At 48.0% G+C, this 12,060-nt stretch overlaps 2 protein-coding genes across 7 annotated transcripts in view; both read left to right on the top strand.

Annotated features, from left to right (window-relative positions):
* Positions 1 to 2,887, top strand: part of LOC101044730 (SCO-spondin) — a 62,248-nt gene extending 59,361 nt beyond the window's left edge. The window contains exon 108 of the mRNA XM_074379876.1: positions 665 to 2,887. Within this exon, the coding sequence (XP_074235977.1) occupies positions 665 to 687 (23 nt within the window). The 3' untranslated portion in view covers positions 688 to 2,887. The remainder of the gene's footprint in view (positions 1 to 664) is intronic.
* A 2,496-nt stretch (positions 2,888 to 5,383) lies between these two features.
* The window catches only part of ZNF862 (zinc finger protein 862), a 31,676-nt gene continuing 24,999 nt past the window's right edge, over positions 5,384 to 12,060 (top strand). For 3 of the 6 annotated variants that reach the window (XM_074378930.1, XM_039472562.2, XM_003929840.4), the window contains exons 1-2: positions 5,384 to 5,489; positions 11,635 to 11,746. In XM_074378930.1, coding sequence (XP_074235031.1) covers positions 5,466 to 5,489; positions 11,635 to 11,746 — 136 coding nt within the window. In that variant the 5' untranslated portion in view covers positions 5,384 to 5,465. Of the gene's footprint in view, positions 11,747 to 12,060 lie in introns of all 6 variants that reach the window. The other 3 variants (XM_074378932.1, XM_074378933.1, XM_010340445.3) reach the window with 3 other exon arrangements.

Raw genomic sequence — 12,060 nt, 5'->3', positions numbered from 1 at the left:
GCTCAAGTGATCCTTCTGCCTCAGCCTCCCAAGTAGCTGGGACCACAGGTGTGAGCCACCATGCCCAGCTAATTTCTCTTTCTTTTTCTTTCTTTCTTTCTTTCTTTCTTTCTTTCTTTCTTTCTTTCTTTCTTTCTTTCTTTCTTTCTTTCTTTCTTTCTTTTTCTTTCTTTCTTTCTTTCTCTCTCTCTCTCTCTCCCCCCCCCTTCTCTTTCTCTCTCTTTTTCTCTCTCTTCTTCTTTCTGCTTTTTTTTGTAGACAGGGTTTCACCACGTTGCCCAGGCTGATCTTGAACTCCTGGGCTCAAGTGATCCATCTGCCTCAGCCTCCCAAAGTGCTGGGGTTTCAGGCAGGAGCCACTGCACCCAGCCCCTGACCTCATCTTCTGAGCGGGGCTGTCATCGCTGTGCAGGCTTGTTGGGTGGACTTGTTGAGAGCACGTGTGTGCGGTGGTTGGCAGGTGCCTGGTTCTGTTAAGTACCTGCCATATGATAACCTGAGGTCCCACCATGTGGCAGGTGAGGGAGAAACAGAGTTGGAAGGCACCGATTCCACCCAGGTGGAATACAGTAGGAGGCCTGGCATTGGCTCTGGGCGTCCTCCTGGCACCAGCCTGACTTCTCTGCCTGTCTTACTAACCCATCTCCCCCCATGTGTCCTCTAGGAGGTGACTTCTCAAAGCGCTAACAGGCTACGCTCGGTGAGTCCATGGCCATCCCTCTTATGACTGCGGGACTCAGCGGCACTGAACACTCTCCTACCTGCCCCCAACTGGGGGTCCATGACCTGACATTAGCATCTTCCAAATAAAGTGACATTGGCAACAAGTCCCTGTGCAGCATCTCCATCCTGGAGCCCAGAGGGAAGAGGGAGGGTGGGCCCGAGCCCTGGCCTGGACCCACACAAGGACTTTGTCTCCTGGAGACCTCTGTGCATCTGCTATGGACTCACCACGGCATTCCCCGTGACTGGTGAACCTGGACAAGTTATTCCCGTACCTGAGCCTCGGTTCCATCGTTAGCAGGACAGGGTTGAATGGAGCTTGAAGACCTCCCGCATTAGACGTCTCTAGTGTCCCAGGTCATGTTCCTCCACCCAGTGTGATTTCAGCTGCAGCTGTGGCGGACAGTCCCGTACATGTGGGCTGATGTCTGCTTCTCCCTCTCCTGTTTACAACCTCCTTTTCCCCACCACTCTGCCCACCTCCCAACTGCTTTCCTTGTTTTATTCACCCCAAAGTGCTGTCCTACCCTGTGAAGCCACAGACAGCAGCTAGCTAGAAGGCACACTATTGAGATAAGTATTGGGGACGAAAACCAAAAGAGGCCCACTGAGCTGCAAGAGACGAGCTCTGCTTGTTCTGTGTCCCCATGGTTTTCATTCCTCTTCAGGAGACCAAGACTCCCCATTCATCCCTCAGCACCACCGCCTCTCATGCCATTCTCCTTGTAAGTCCCACGGTCTCCCCGGGTCCCCCACACCTCCTCTCCCTCCCAGATACCCACTGGGCCTCTGAGGCTCTGCATCTGTCTTCCATAGACTCTGCTCCATTGCCCCCATCTCCAGAGATTTCTTTGACCATCATGTCATGACTGACACCAGGTCGCCCATCCCTTGAAGCCTTCACTTCACTGGAAGCTGAGACTTCTCCCACATCCCATCTCTGGGCCAGGAAAAGAGATACTTGTCTTCTAAGATGTTCATGTTTAACGTTTCTGCTGGGCCAGTTCTCCCTGTTCTTCCTGCAAAGAGCCCTCTTCCCGGGTTGTCTGAGCCTCTCTGTAGGTGCACAACCCTCCTGACTCCCAAATGCCACCCTGCTTGCTCCCCATCATCCACAGAAGAAAACTCATGGCCCAGTGTTCCTTTCCACCCATTTTCTGTGTCCATGTGGATACTTCTCTCAAGATTCTGGCCTCACATTCTTTGCCTGCTCACCTACAATGACCTTCTTCACTCCGTCTTGGGAATCAACTCCCACGGCTATGCTATTTTCAAAATCTTGCAAATATTTACTTACCAATCGTGACTTCCCAACCCTCCAGCTGACTTGCTCTAGTACTCCTCTGCTATAATTTATGGCTGCTTTGGGGAGTTCCATTTCACTGATTGCATCACTTTCTCACTTTTTCATTAGTCTCCTCCTATCCTCCTTCGTGATGAAGCCTAGATTCATGGTCTATATAGTAATTCTTAACACAAACTGCACATTAGAAGCACATGAGGAGCTCTTAAAAAATATCAAAGCCAGCTGGGCATGGTGGCTCACACCAGTAATCCCAGCGCTCTGGGAGTCTGAGGCAGGTGGATACTTGAGCCCGGAAGTTTGAGGCCAACCTGGGTAGCACAGTGAGATCCATCTCTACAAAAAGTGAAAAACAGCTAGCCAGGTGTGGTGGCGCACTCCTGCAGTCTCAGCTACTCGGAAGGAGGAGGTGGGAGGATCCCTTAAGCCCAGGAGGTCAAGACTGCAGTGAGCCAAGATCACACTACTGAACTCCAGTCTGGGTGAGAGTGAAAGCCTGCTCTAAAAAAAATTAAAAATAAAATTTAAAAATCAGTGCCCATGCCTCATCCTAGGCCTATTAAATCGGGATGTTTGAAAGGTCCATGGGTGACTCCAACGTGCAGCTGGAATTGAGAATCAATTTCCTACCGTTACTACTCCAGTGCAAGTACTGTTCATTCCCTAGCTTTTCTGTGCCTCATTCATACCCACCTGGCAATACTCCAAGCCAGGATGAACCCAAGTATCTGCCCAAATTTCTGCTTCTAAACAGAATTTCCCAGCTAGGCTTTTTTAAACCTTCAATTTGTGATCATAAACTTCAATCTGGCCTTTAACTCAAGGTTTGTGGTAAGCTCTATTTCCCATTCTCCAGGAAGACTTGGTATATGACTTGGTATACTTTCTCTTCCCTCACTTCATTTTCGTGAGATGATCTTGTCTCAAAGAGACACCATCAGATGGAAATTCCCTCAGTAAATCTACAAACAAACCTACTTCTACTCCATCTCCTTCTTTCCTCCTGGCATAATCAAGTGTTCCTCTCCCGGCCAGACACGGTGGTTCATGCCTGTAATCCTAGCCCTTTGGGAGGCCAAGGCTGGTGAATCACTTGAGGCCAGGAGTTTGAGACCAGCCTGGCCAACATGGTGAAACCCCATCTCTACTAAAAATACAAAAATTAGCTGGGTGTGGTGGCGCACGCCTGTAGTCCCTGCTACTCGGGAGGCTGAGGCAGGAGAATTGTTTGAACCTGGAAGGTGGAGGTTGCGGTGAGCCAAGATCGAGCCTCAGCCTAGGTGACAGAGTGAGACTCTGTCTCAAAAAATAAAAAAGTGTTCCTATCCCTAGGCAGGGCCCTTGATACTCTGTTCCTAGACCCTCCTGCTTTCTCAAGGACTTGGGTCCGTGAACGGTCCCCTCTTGGATCGTCAGTTTCCTTCCTATCAACATAGAAACAAGATCTTGTGTTCATATCTTAGGTCTGCTGCTTTCACTCCCCATTTCCCGCTAGATACTGCTCCATTTTTCTGGGGGAAAATGGAAAACCTTTTATGGAAAACCGTGTCAAAAGAATGATTTACCCTAGCTGTTCTCCAGTTTTTTAACCCCCAAAAGAGAATGTGTTATAAAAACAGGGATAAGTCATGGGCAGAAATGTAGCTCTCTAACGTAGCGATACAGCTGAGGTGGCGGGCGGCAGGCCACTTGGAATCCACACAGTCCTCACTCTCTGCCTTCTCCTCCACATTTCTCGTGTCTCCTTCTTCTTCAGTAATGGAGTCTCCCCTACCTCCTCAAACAAAGTTTAGGTCTCTTCAACCTTAGCCAGGAGAGCAGAATCGAGTAAAGGAAAATGGTTTCTTGAAGCCTGTGTAACGTGGCGAAACCCCGTCTCTACTAAAAATACAAAAATCAGTTGGTCTTTGTCTTAATCTGTATGCACTACTATACCAAAATCTCTGGAACTAGGTAATTTATAAAGTATGGATACTTAATTTCTTATGGTTCTGGAGGCTGGAAAATCTAAGATCAAAGTGCCAGCAGTGTCTGTGTCTGGCGAGGGCCTGGTCTCTGCTTTCAGGAGGGTACCTGGTTGCTGTGTCCTCACGTGGCAGAAGGCAGAGAGAGGGACAGAAGGGCAAAGGGCATAGCTAGTTCCCCCAGCACCCATATGGTCACTGTTAACCTTTATGAGGGCACATCCCTTCCCTGGCCCCCTAAAAGTCTTTTTTTTTTTTTTTTTTTTTTTTTTTGAGGCATGTCTCCCTCTGTCACCCAGGCTGGAGTGCTGAGCACCATCCTGGCTCACTCTAGCCTCGACTAACCAGGCTCAAGTGATCCTCTCACCTCACAAAATTGTTTTATTTTTATAGAGGCAGGATCTCTCACTATGTTGCACAGGCTGGTCTCAAACTACTGAGCTTAAGTGATCCTCATGTTTCAGCCTCCCAAAGAGTTAGGATTAGAGGTGTGAGACACCACACTAGGCCAAAACTTCTTATAAGGACATTAATCCCATCATGAGGGCCTCACCCTCACGACTTCATCTAAACCTCCCAAAGGTCCCATCTCCTGGGAGGGGAACACCGGTCAGTCCATTGCGTCTCCTTTACCTGGCGGACCCCTACCTCTTGCTTTAATTCTGCTCAGGCATCACTTCCTCAGGAAATCCTTGATTAAGCACCTCATATCCCCCCCCCACCCCCCACCCCCGCTTCACTCTAAGGTGACAACACGGGCTTGAATTCATATTTTGTGCTTACTTCTTTCACGGCACTTGTCTCTGTTTTTTAATTATCTGTTTCTGGTCTGTTTCCCTAATGGACTGTGAGTTCCTTGACAGCACGGGCTTTGTCTTACTCAACGGTGTACTCCCAAACCCTAAAACACGGCTTGACCCATGGTAGGCAATTAACGATACTTTCTGAGTGACTAGAACAAAAAGTATTGACCTTCTTAATAAAAGAAAACCTAGAACCTTCAAGGCTGACATTGGCCTTCGCGTAGCCCAATCAGGGCGCTTTGCCCTTGCAGCAGAGGACCAAAGGACGCCACGCGACTGTTGCCTAGTAACCATCACCGGAGGGAGGCGAGCAGGGTCGCAAGCACGCCACCGGCGTCCAATCAGGACCTGCATTCCGGTAGCCAATAGCAGCTTCGGGAGCCGCTCACCTAGAGCGGACTACGCTTCCCGTCACGCCCCGCTGCCTGGGGCAGGACAGCGGCCGTAAAGCTGTTTGCTCGGTACGACGCGAGTCCCAGCTCAGCGCCTCTCCCGGGTCCGCGGGCGCTACCGCCCCCAGACGTGAGAGAGCGAAGTTCTGGGGCCGCGCTCCCTCCCCGCCCGGGCGCCCTCCCGCTCCGGGAGCCCGGGTTCCCGGGGCGGTCGCGGCGGCTGCATCCTCAGGCCAGGCCGCGGGGGGAGGGGGCGGCACGGGCCTCCGAAAGCCGGGCCATGGAGCCCAGAGAGTCGGGGAAGGTAGGACTGGAAGGCCCCGGGGCCGCCCGCTCCCTCCCGAGGATCCCAGAGCTGGGCTCGGGCGAGGCAGGGCGGCTTGGGCGGAGGCCCCGCAGAAGAGCCAGGCTTGCAGGGAAGGACTCACCGGCCCGCCCCCTCTCCCCGCACTTCGGCGCCCGCCCCCGGGAGGGTGGCGGAGAGGAGCGGACGCACCGGTTTGGTGTCTTCGCGTCCTCCCCGCGCGGCCGCTGGGTCGATGCTGGGTGGGGTGACCCTCGAGTGAAGCGATGCGGGGGTGCTTCCTGTTCCCCCCACCCCCGCCGGCGTTTTCAAGAGGCCTTGCTTGTCCAAAGGCTTGGAGTCTGGATTGGACGCTAGTGGGAGCCGCAGGGTGGGACGCTTGAGGTCTTGGGCCTGCCTAGATCCTCCTTCCCAAGATATTGGGAAGGGATCTTCTTCCCTAGATCCCTCCTTCTCTCTTTTCTCCTGCCCTGAAAAGAGAGGGCATCTGGCATGCTTTTTGCCACTTCTCTTTCTAGGTTATGTACTTCATGGAATATATGGGCATTGCTTAGAAGCATGTGTCGTAAATTGGCTTTGATTTGGAAGAAAAAGTGGAGAGAAAGTGCTTGGTGGGTAGAATTCAGTGGGTTGGACGGGATTGCCCGCGCTTCCAGGCTGTGTCCGCAAAGGCCAGTGTGGTTGTGGGCACATTAGCTTGGAGACACTGGCAGCCTTTGGGACTAACGTCTTTCTGGATGTTGTTTGCTGCCAGTTTCTCCAGGATTGTTTCTTATTTGGCACAGAGGAGAATTCTCTCAACAAACATTTTTGACTGTTATTGAGTCCTTTAAAAAAATTGTCCATTTAATAAGCATTTGCGATCTGTGATTTGCATTGAACGAGATGGTGGAAGTCTGAGGATAAATAGGAAATCACCACCTTTCTCAAGGAGCTCTCCTGCAGTTTTCATCTCGATAACTTGGAGACGCCTGGAATGGTTGTCCCGCCAAAAGAGAGAAAGGATAATGAGGGTCTTTTTTTTTTTTTTTTTTTGAGTTGGAGTCTCACTCTGTCACCAGATGAGTGCAATGGCGTGATCTCGGCTCACTGCAACCTCCGCCTCCGGGTTCAACCAATTCTCCTGCCTCAGCCTCCAGAGTAGCTGGGGTTACAGGCACGTGCCACCACGCCCAGCTAATTTCTGTTTTGTTTTTAGTAGAGATGGGGTTTCACCATGTTGGCCAGGATGGTCTCGATCTCGACTTCGTGATCCGCTCGCCTTGGCCACCCAAAGTACTGGGATTACAGGCATGAGCCACCGCACCTGGCTGATAATGAGGTTCTTTTGATGCTGTAGTTTTTCCTGGGAAGACTAGGAAGGACTCTGAATTTCAGAAGAGGTGATTTCTCGCGTGAGCGTCTTCCATCCTCCCTCCACTCCACAAGCTACAGTGATGCATTTTCCAGACACGGCATCTACAGGGTACACAGTCCAAGACCATAAATGCTCAACAGAACCCTAGCGAAGATGGGGCTTGTGGCCCTTACCCTTTAGAAATATCCCTAGATTGGTTCACATCTAACCTGAATTTGAATAAAGAGGAGCAAAATGTAGGGGGAAGAAGGCTTATAGAATATTGGAATTGATATTGGAATTCGTGATTTGAGGTTGATTTCCAAGCTGTTCTGTTCCGTCGTGGGCTCTCTTAGCCTTTAATGGGAGAAGAGAGAAATAGTCACGCGCTGCGTAACAAGGTCTCCATCAGCACGACTCTCACGGACAGTCCCCCTGAGACTAGGTCAGGCTGAGAAATTCCTATCACCTGGTGACATCTTCATGATCCTGACCCTGTGTAGGCTTAGGCTAATGTGTGTGTTTCTGTCTTAGTTTTTAACAAAGCTTAAAAAGTAAAAAATAAAGATTTAAAAAACAAAACCCCATATAATTAGAATATCAAGAAAAATACTTTTTGTTGGCAGAATGGTTTGCTAGAAAATAGATAAAAATACAAAAATATTCAAGGAAAAATATTTTTGTACAGATGTACAAAGTGTGTTAAGCTAAGTGTTATTACAAAAGAGTCAGAAGCTTGAAAAATTAAGTTTATAAAGTAAAACAGTTATAGTAAGCTAGGGTTAATTTATTATTGAAGAAAGAAAAATGTTTAATAAATTCGGCATAGCCTCAGTGTGCAGTGTTTATAAAGTCTGCAGAAGAATTCAGTAATGTCCTAGGCCTTCACATTCTCTCACCACCCACCTGCCCGTGCAATCACTCATTCACTCACCCCCTCCGAGCTGTTTTGTGGTCTTGGGCCATTGGATTGATGTCCCACCTTGAGTGTAGGATATATTGCCTGTTATTGGCAGAATAATGAATAAAGGTCAGACCTTTCCCCATCATGCTCTGTCCCATGATCCTGTTTTATTTTCTTCCCAATCCTTATCGCTAAAAATTGTCAGGTTTGTTTATTTATTTACATATTTGTTGACTTGACTGTTATATCCCCGGCTACAACAGTGGAGCAATTCCTGGCACTTAATAGGTTCTCAGGAAGGAATGCTCATAAAATAGCATCACTCCAGGAGCCTTTTGCTGCAAGGTGTGGACGCTCTAAGGAACACTGTAGCGCAACACCTCATGCCCCCAGAGAGAAGTCTCTGTGCGTACTTGTTTCTGTATATATTCGTTGCCTCAACGTTTCTGGTTCCTGGCCCTCTGTCTTTCCTGTACAAGTGACTGATACTCCTTTTTCATTTTCCTCTGAACATGGTTCTGTTATTGCACTTACATCTTAGTTGTGTGTCACCTCCTGATAGATTTTAATCTCGTATCTTTGAATCACCATGCACCAAGCACAAACACTTAAGTAATAAATGTGTTTCGAATGAAAAAATGAATTAAGTGCCCATAAAATACTTTCCATATAACATAGTGGTGGGGAGAAGGGTGGTGTTGATGAAGGAAGTTGTAAAATCAACCAACCAGCTAGGTTACCTGAAGGCTGGACTCTAGGGAGGGATCTAAAGCCTTCCTTGCTCAGGAGAAGGATAAACGCTTGGGCCAGATGGTTAGGAAATCTTGCCTGAAAGAGAACGTGAATCACGACTTTGTGGGTGGATGGATCCTAATTTGGTGGGAGGAAGTGGACAGTCAGGATCTAAAGATTGGGAGTGTAGAGAGAGGAAAGGTTCGAGATAGGTTGGGTGATTGCAGTGATAACGAATCTGGCTGGAGGAGACATTCCCAGTGAGGCGATGCATAGAGCTGAAGTTAGAAAGTGGGTCAGATTCAGACTGAGGGGATGTTGGTGCTAGACTGGGAAGTCAGACAGCTTTACCCTGTAGAGAGTGGGAACCGCTAAAATTGAACATTGGGAGATAATCTTTGCATTACACATAGATGAGGAATTCCTCTTATTCTTGCAGATTTGTGTTTTCTTTACATTGCAGTCACCTGGAATCAGAAGGCTCTTGCCATCATACTGCTTAACAGAAGTACCAGGCGTTAGTGTCATCACTCTTACTGGGAAGACACTTTATTATGGTCGTCTGTGCTCCTCCTCAGGTGGAGTGTGGGTGGAAAGTCTCTTAAGTGCCGAAGCAGAGATTGAAGCCTAGGCCAGTTCCTGCTTAGTAAATAGAGTATAGAAAGAAGACTAGAGTTAGGAATAAGTAGCTTGAGTGATTAGATATTAGTCTTATTGAATATTAAGCCTTGCTTAAAGCCTTCTTGTACTTTATGCATGATGATCTAGGAACTTCGGGTTGCTGTCCCATAGGGGACACTATGGAATGCATAGAGAATACCCTCTAGACCCAGCAGGGCTGGACCCTGCAGTGGAGCTAATGTGATGGGGCCCCTGGCCTTTATTATGCTCACCTGTGCATGCCCAGGAAGGATGGGCATGAATAGGGAGCCTGGCTGTCTCCTTCGTCACAAGTGTTTTCACCCGTCCCAGTCTAGTCAGGTTCCTTCCAGTCCTGGGATACAGCAGTCATCCCCAGTCTGCCTTCAGCTTAATGTTGGGGTTCCCTTTCATGCTTCCCCACATTGGCTGTCTCTAGGGTGTATCTCATGGAGACTTCTTTCCTGTTTGACCCCTTTCTTTTAGGGGAGGCTGTCTTCCAATAGCCTTTTGGAAATACTTCATTTTGTTTTGGAAGACACTCCAGAGCAAATAGTTATTTAAACATACATATTTGGCAGTACAATTCCACTTTTGTTTTTAAAACTGTTCATACATATTCATAGACTAAAGACTGGGAGGTTATATACCAAATGTTAACAGGTTCTCAGGAAAGAAGGGTAAGAAAAGCAGTTCTTTTTCAGTAAAGGGAATGTGGGTGATCTGAATACATTTTTTTCTGCTTATTTCTATTGCCCAAATTTTCTGCAGTCAACGTGAGAAAAATCCACTATAATATTGACCAGTGAGAATGATCTATATCGTTTTCCTCAAGAAATGTCTACTATTGAGGTTAAAATAGATATTTCACCTATTTTAAATGGCATGCTGCTATTTCCCCAAGTTATATTTCTTTGGAGTGAGAAATTTGTTTTTTGCTGATAATTTTATTGATTTATTTTTTATTTCTTTAGGTGATGTTTTCATGATACAAAATTTGAAAGGATAAACATTTCTCCTTTTTCTGATTTATCTTTCTTTCTTTCTTTTTTTTTTTTTTTTTTTTTTTTTTTTTTTTTTTTTTTTTTTGAGACAGAGTTTTGCTCTTGTTTCCCAGGCTGAAGTGCAATGGTGCAATTTCAGCTCATCAAAACCCCCGCCTCTCGGGTTCAAGCGATTCTCCTGCCTCAGCCTCCTGAGTAGCTGGGATTACAGGCATGTGCCGCCATGCCTGGCTAATTTTGTATTTTTAGTAGAGATGGGGTTTCATCATGTTGGTCAGGCTGGTCTCCAACTCCCTACCTCAGGTGATTCACCCTCCTGGGCCTCCCAAAGTGTTGGAATTACAGGCGTGAGCCACCGTGCCTGGCCTGATGATTTCTTTTATAACATTTTGTTTCATGGCTGCAGTATCTTACCTCTTTGATGGTATAGCTTGATGTTAGTTTTTTTTTTTAAGTTTTTTTTCCATGCCTCTCCACCATTTCCGTAGCAACCCCCACTTCCCCTCACACCTCCCATCTGTTTTGGTTCCTATAGTCCCTGTTAGATCCTTTCCCCAAGCACCTGGTAGTCCAGTCTGCTAACATTTAGCAAAGACCGAAAATCTAACAGCTCTGTGCTCATGGGGGCGGGGCTTATCAGCTGGAGCCTCCTGTAAAGGAAACTGGGGAGGCATTTGTTGGGGACACAGCCCTCCCCTAGTTCTTGTTCCGTTGGGGTTAGAGAGTTCCCTTGCTGGAATATGCCAAGCCTTTGAGGATGCAGGGTGTACCTTGGGCGGTTCTTCACTTGGCCCGCTGCCAGGCAAGGATTTGATTTTCTTGGATCTGCGAGTGACTGCTTTTTCATCTGCTTCTTGGTTTCCAAGATTGTGTTACTGTTGGCTCCTTGTCATGCCTCCTATTATAGTGGGGGTTTTGTTTTGGGAAGGGAGTCTTTTAAGTTCATGGAGAATGAACAAAATTAAATGGGCTTATTTAATCCGGCATCTTAATCTGGAACTCCTCCAAACACTTTCTGAATTCCCCAGCCCCACAGAGCTCCTTTACAAGCCACGAGGGCTATAGATCTCAGCCACAAAGTGTTGTCTGTTTTCATCATCGATTTTATTCACAGACATAGTTCTAAATGACTTTCAGCTGTTTCTAGAAATCAGACACGTCTTCCTAAGTGAAAATTTACCACGTTTAAGGTTCCATGAAAGAATGTGCCCTGAATTTGCCCAGCCCCTGGCTGAGAAGTAACAGGTATGTGAGAGGCAGATGAAGAGCATGCGGGGAGAGGATAGAGAGGCTCCTGAGCTGGCCTCCTTCATGGGTCGGTTTCATTTCAGTGCATGGCACTTCCCAGAAGAAACGAGTCTTGTTCTCACTGTGATCTGTACCCAGGTGGTGAGAGGTGGGGTGTGGGCCATGCACGTAAATTGACAACACCCCTCTCCAGGCAGGGAAGCCCTCAGGTGGGCAGCAACACTTGTGGAAGATAAATCTAAGGAAGAGGGTGGTACTTAGCAGCTGTCATTTTCCTTTCAGGCTCCTGTGACGTTTGATGACATCACTGTGTACTTACTCCAGGAGGAATGGGTGCTGCTGAGCCAGCGGCAGAAGGAGCTTTGTGGTTCCGACAAGCTGGTGCCACCGCTGGGTATGGAGGCCCATCCACATCCCTGCCGCGGTCAGTCTAGATCAGCATTCCCAACCTCATCTGGGTCAGGAATATGGAGACCGTTTTCTGGATGTCTAGGCATCTTCACCACCTATCTGCTCCATCCCGTATCTACTGTAATTGCATGCTAATCCACACATCACCCTTTCTCTTCTCCCCTTAAAATGGTCAAGAGAAGTGGAGTAATCTGGCAGGCCTGAGCTAGACTCCTGGATCTGTCTCCTGGTGCCTCGGGATGCCCCAAGGGGCCAGGAGGGAAACTTGGCCTGCACATCTGTGAATCGCATAGGACG

Source organism: Saimiri boliviensis, chromosome 10 (genome assembly GCF_048565385.1).
Source record: "Saimiri boliviensis isolate mSaiBol1 chromosome 10, mSaiBol1.pri, whole genome shotgun sequence".
In the NCBI taxonomy this organism is placed as follows: domain Eukaryota; kingdom Metazoa; phylum Chordata; class Mammalia; order Primates; family Cebidae; genus Saimiri; species Saimiri boliviensis.
This window is presented reverse-complemented; position numbering and strand designations above follow the sequence as displayed.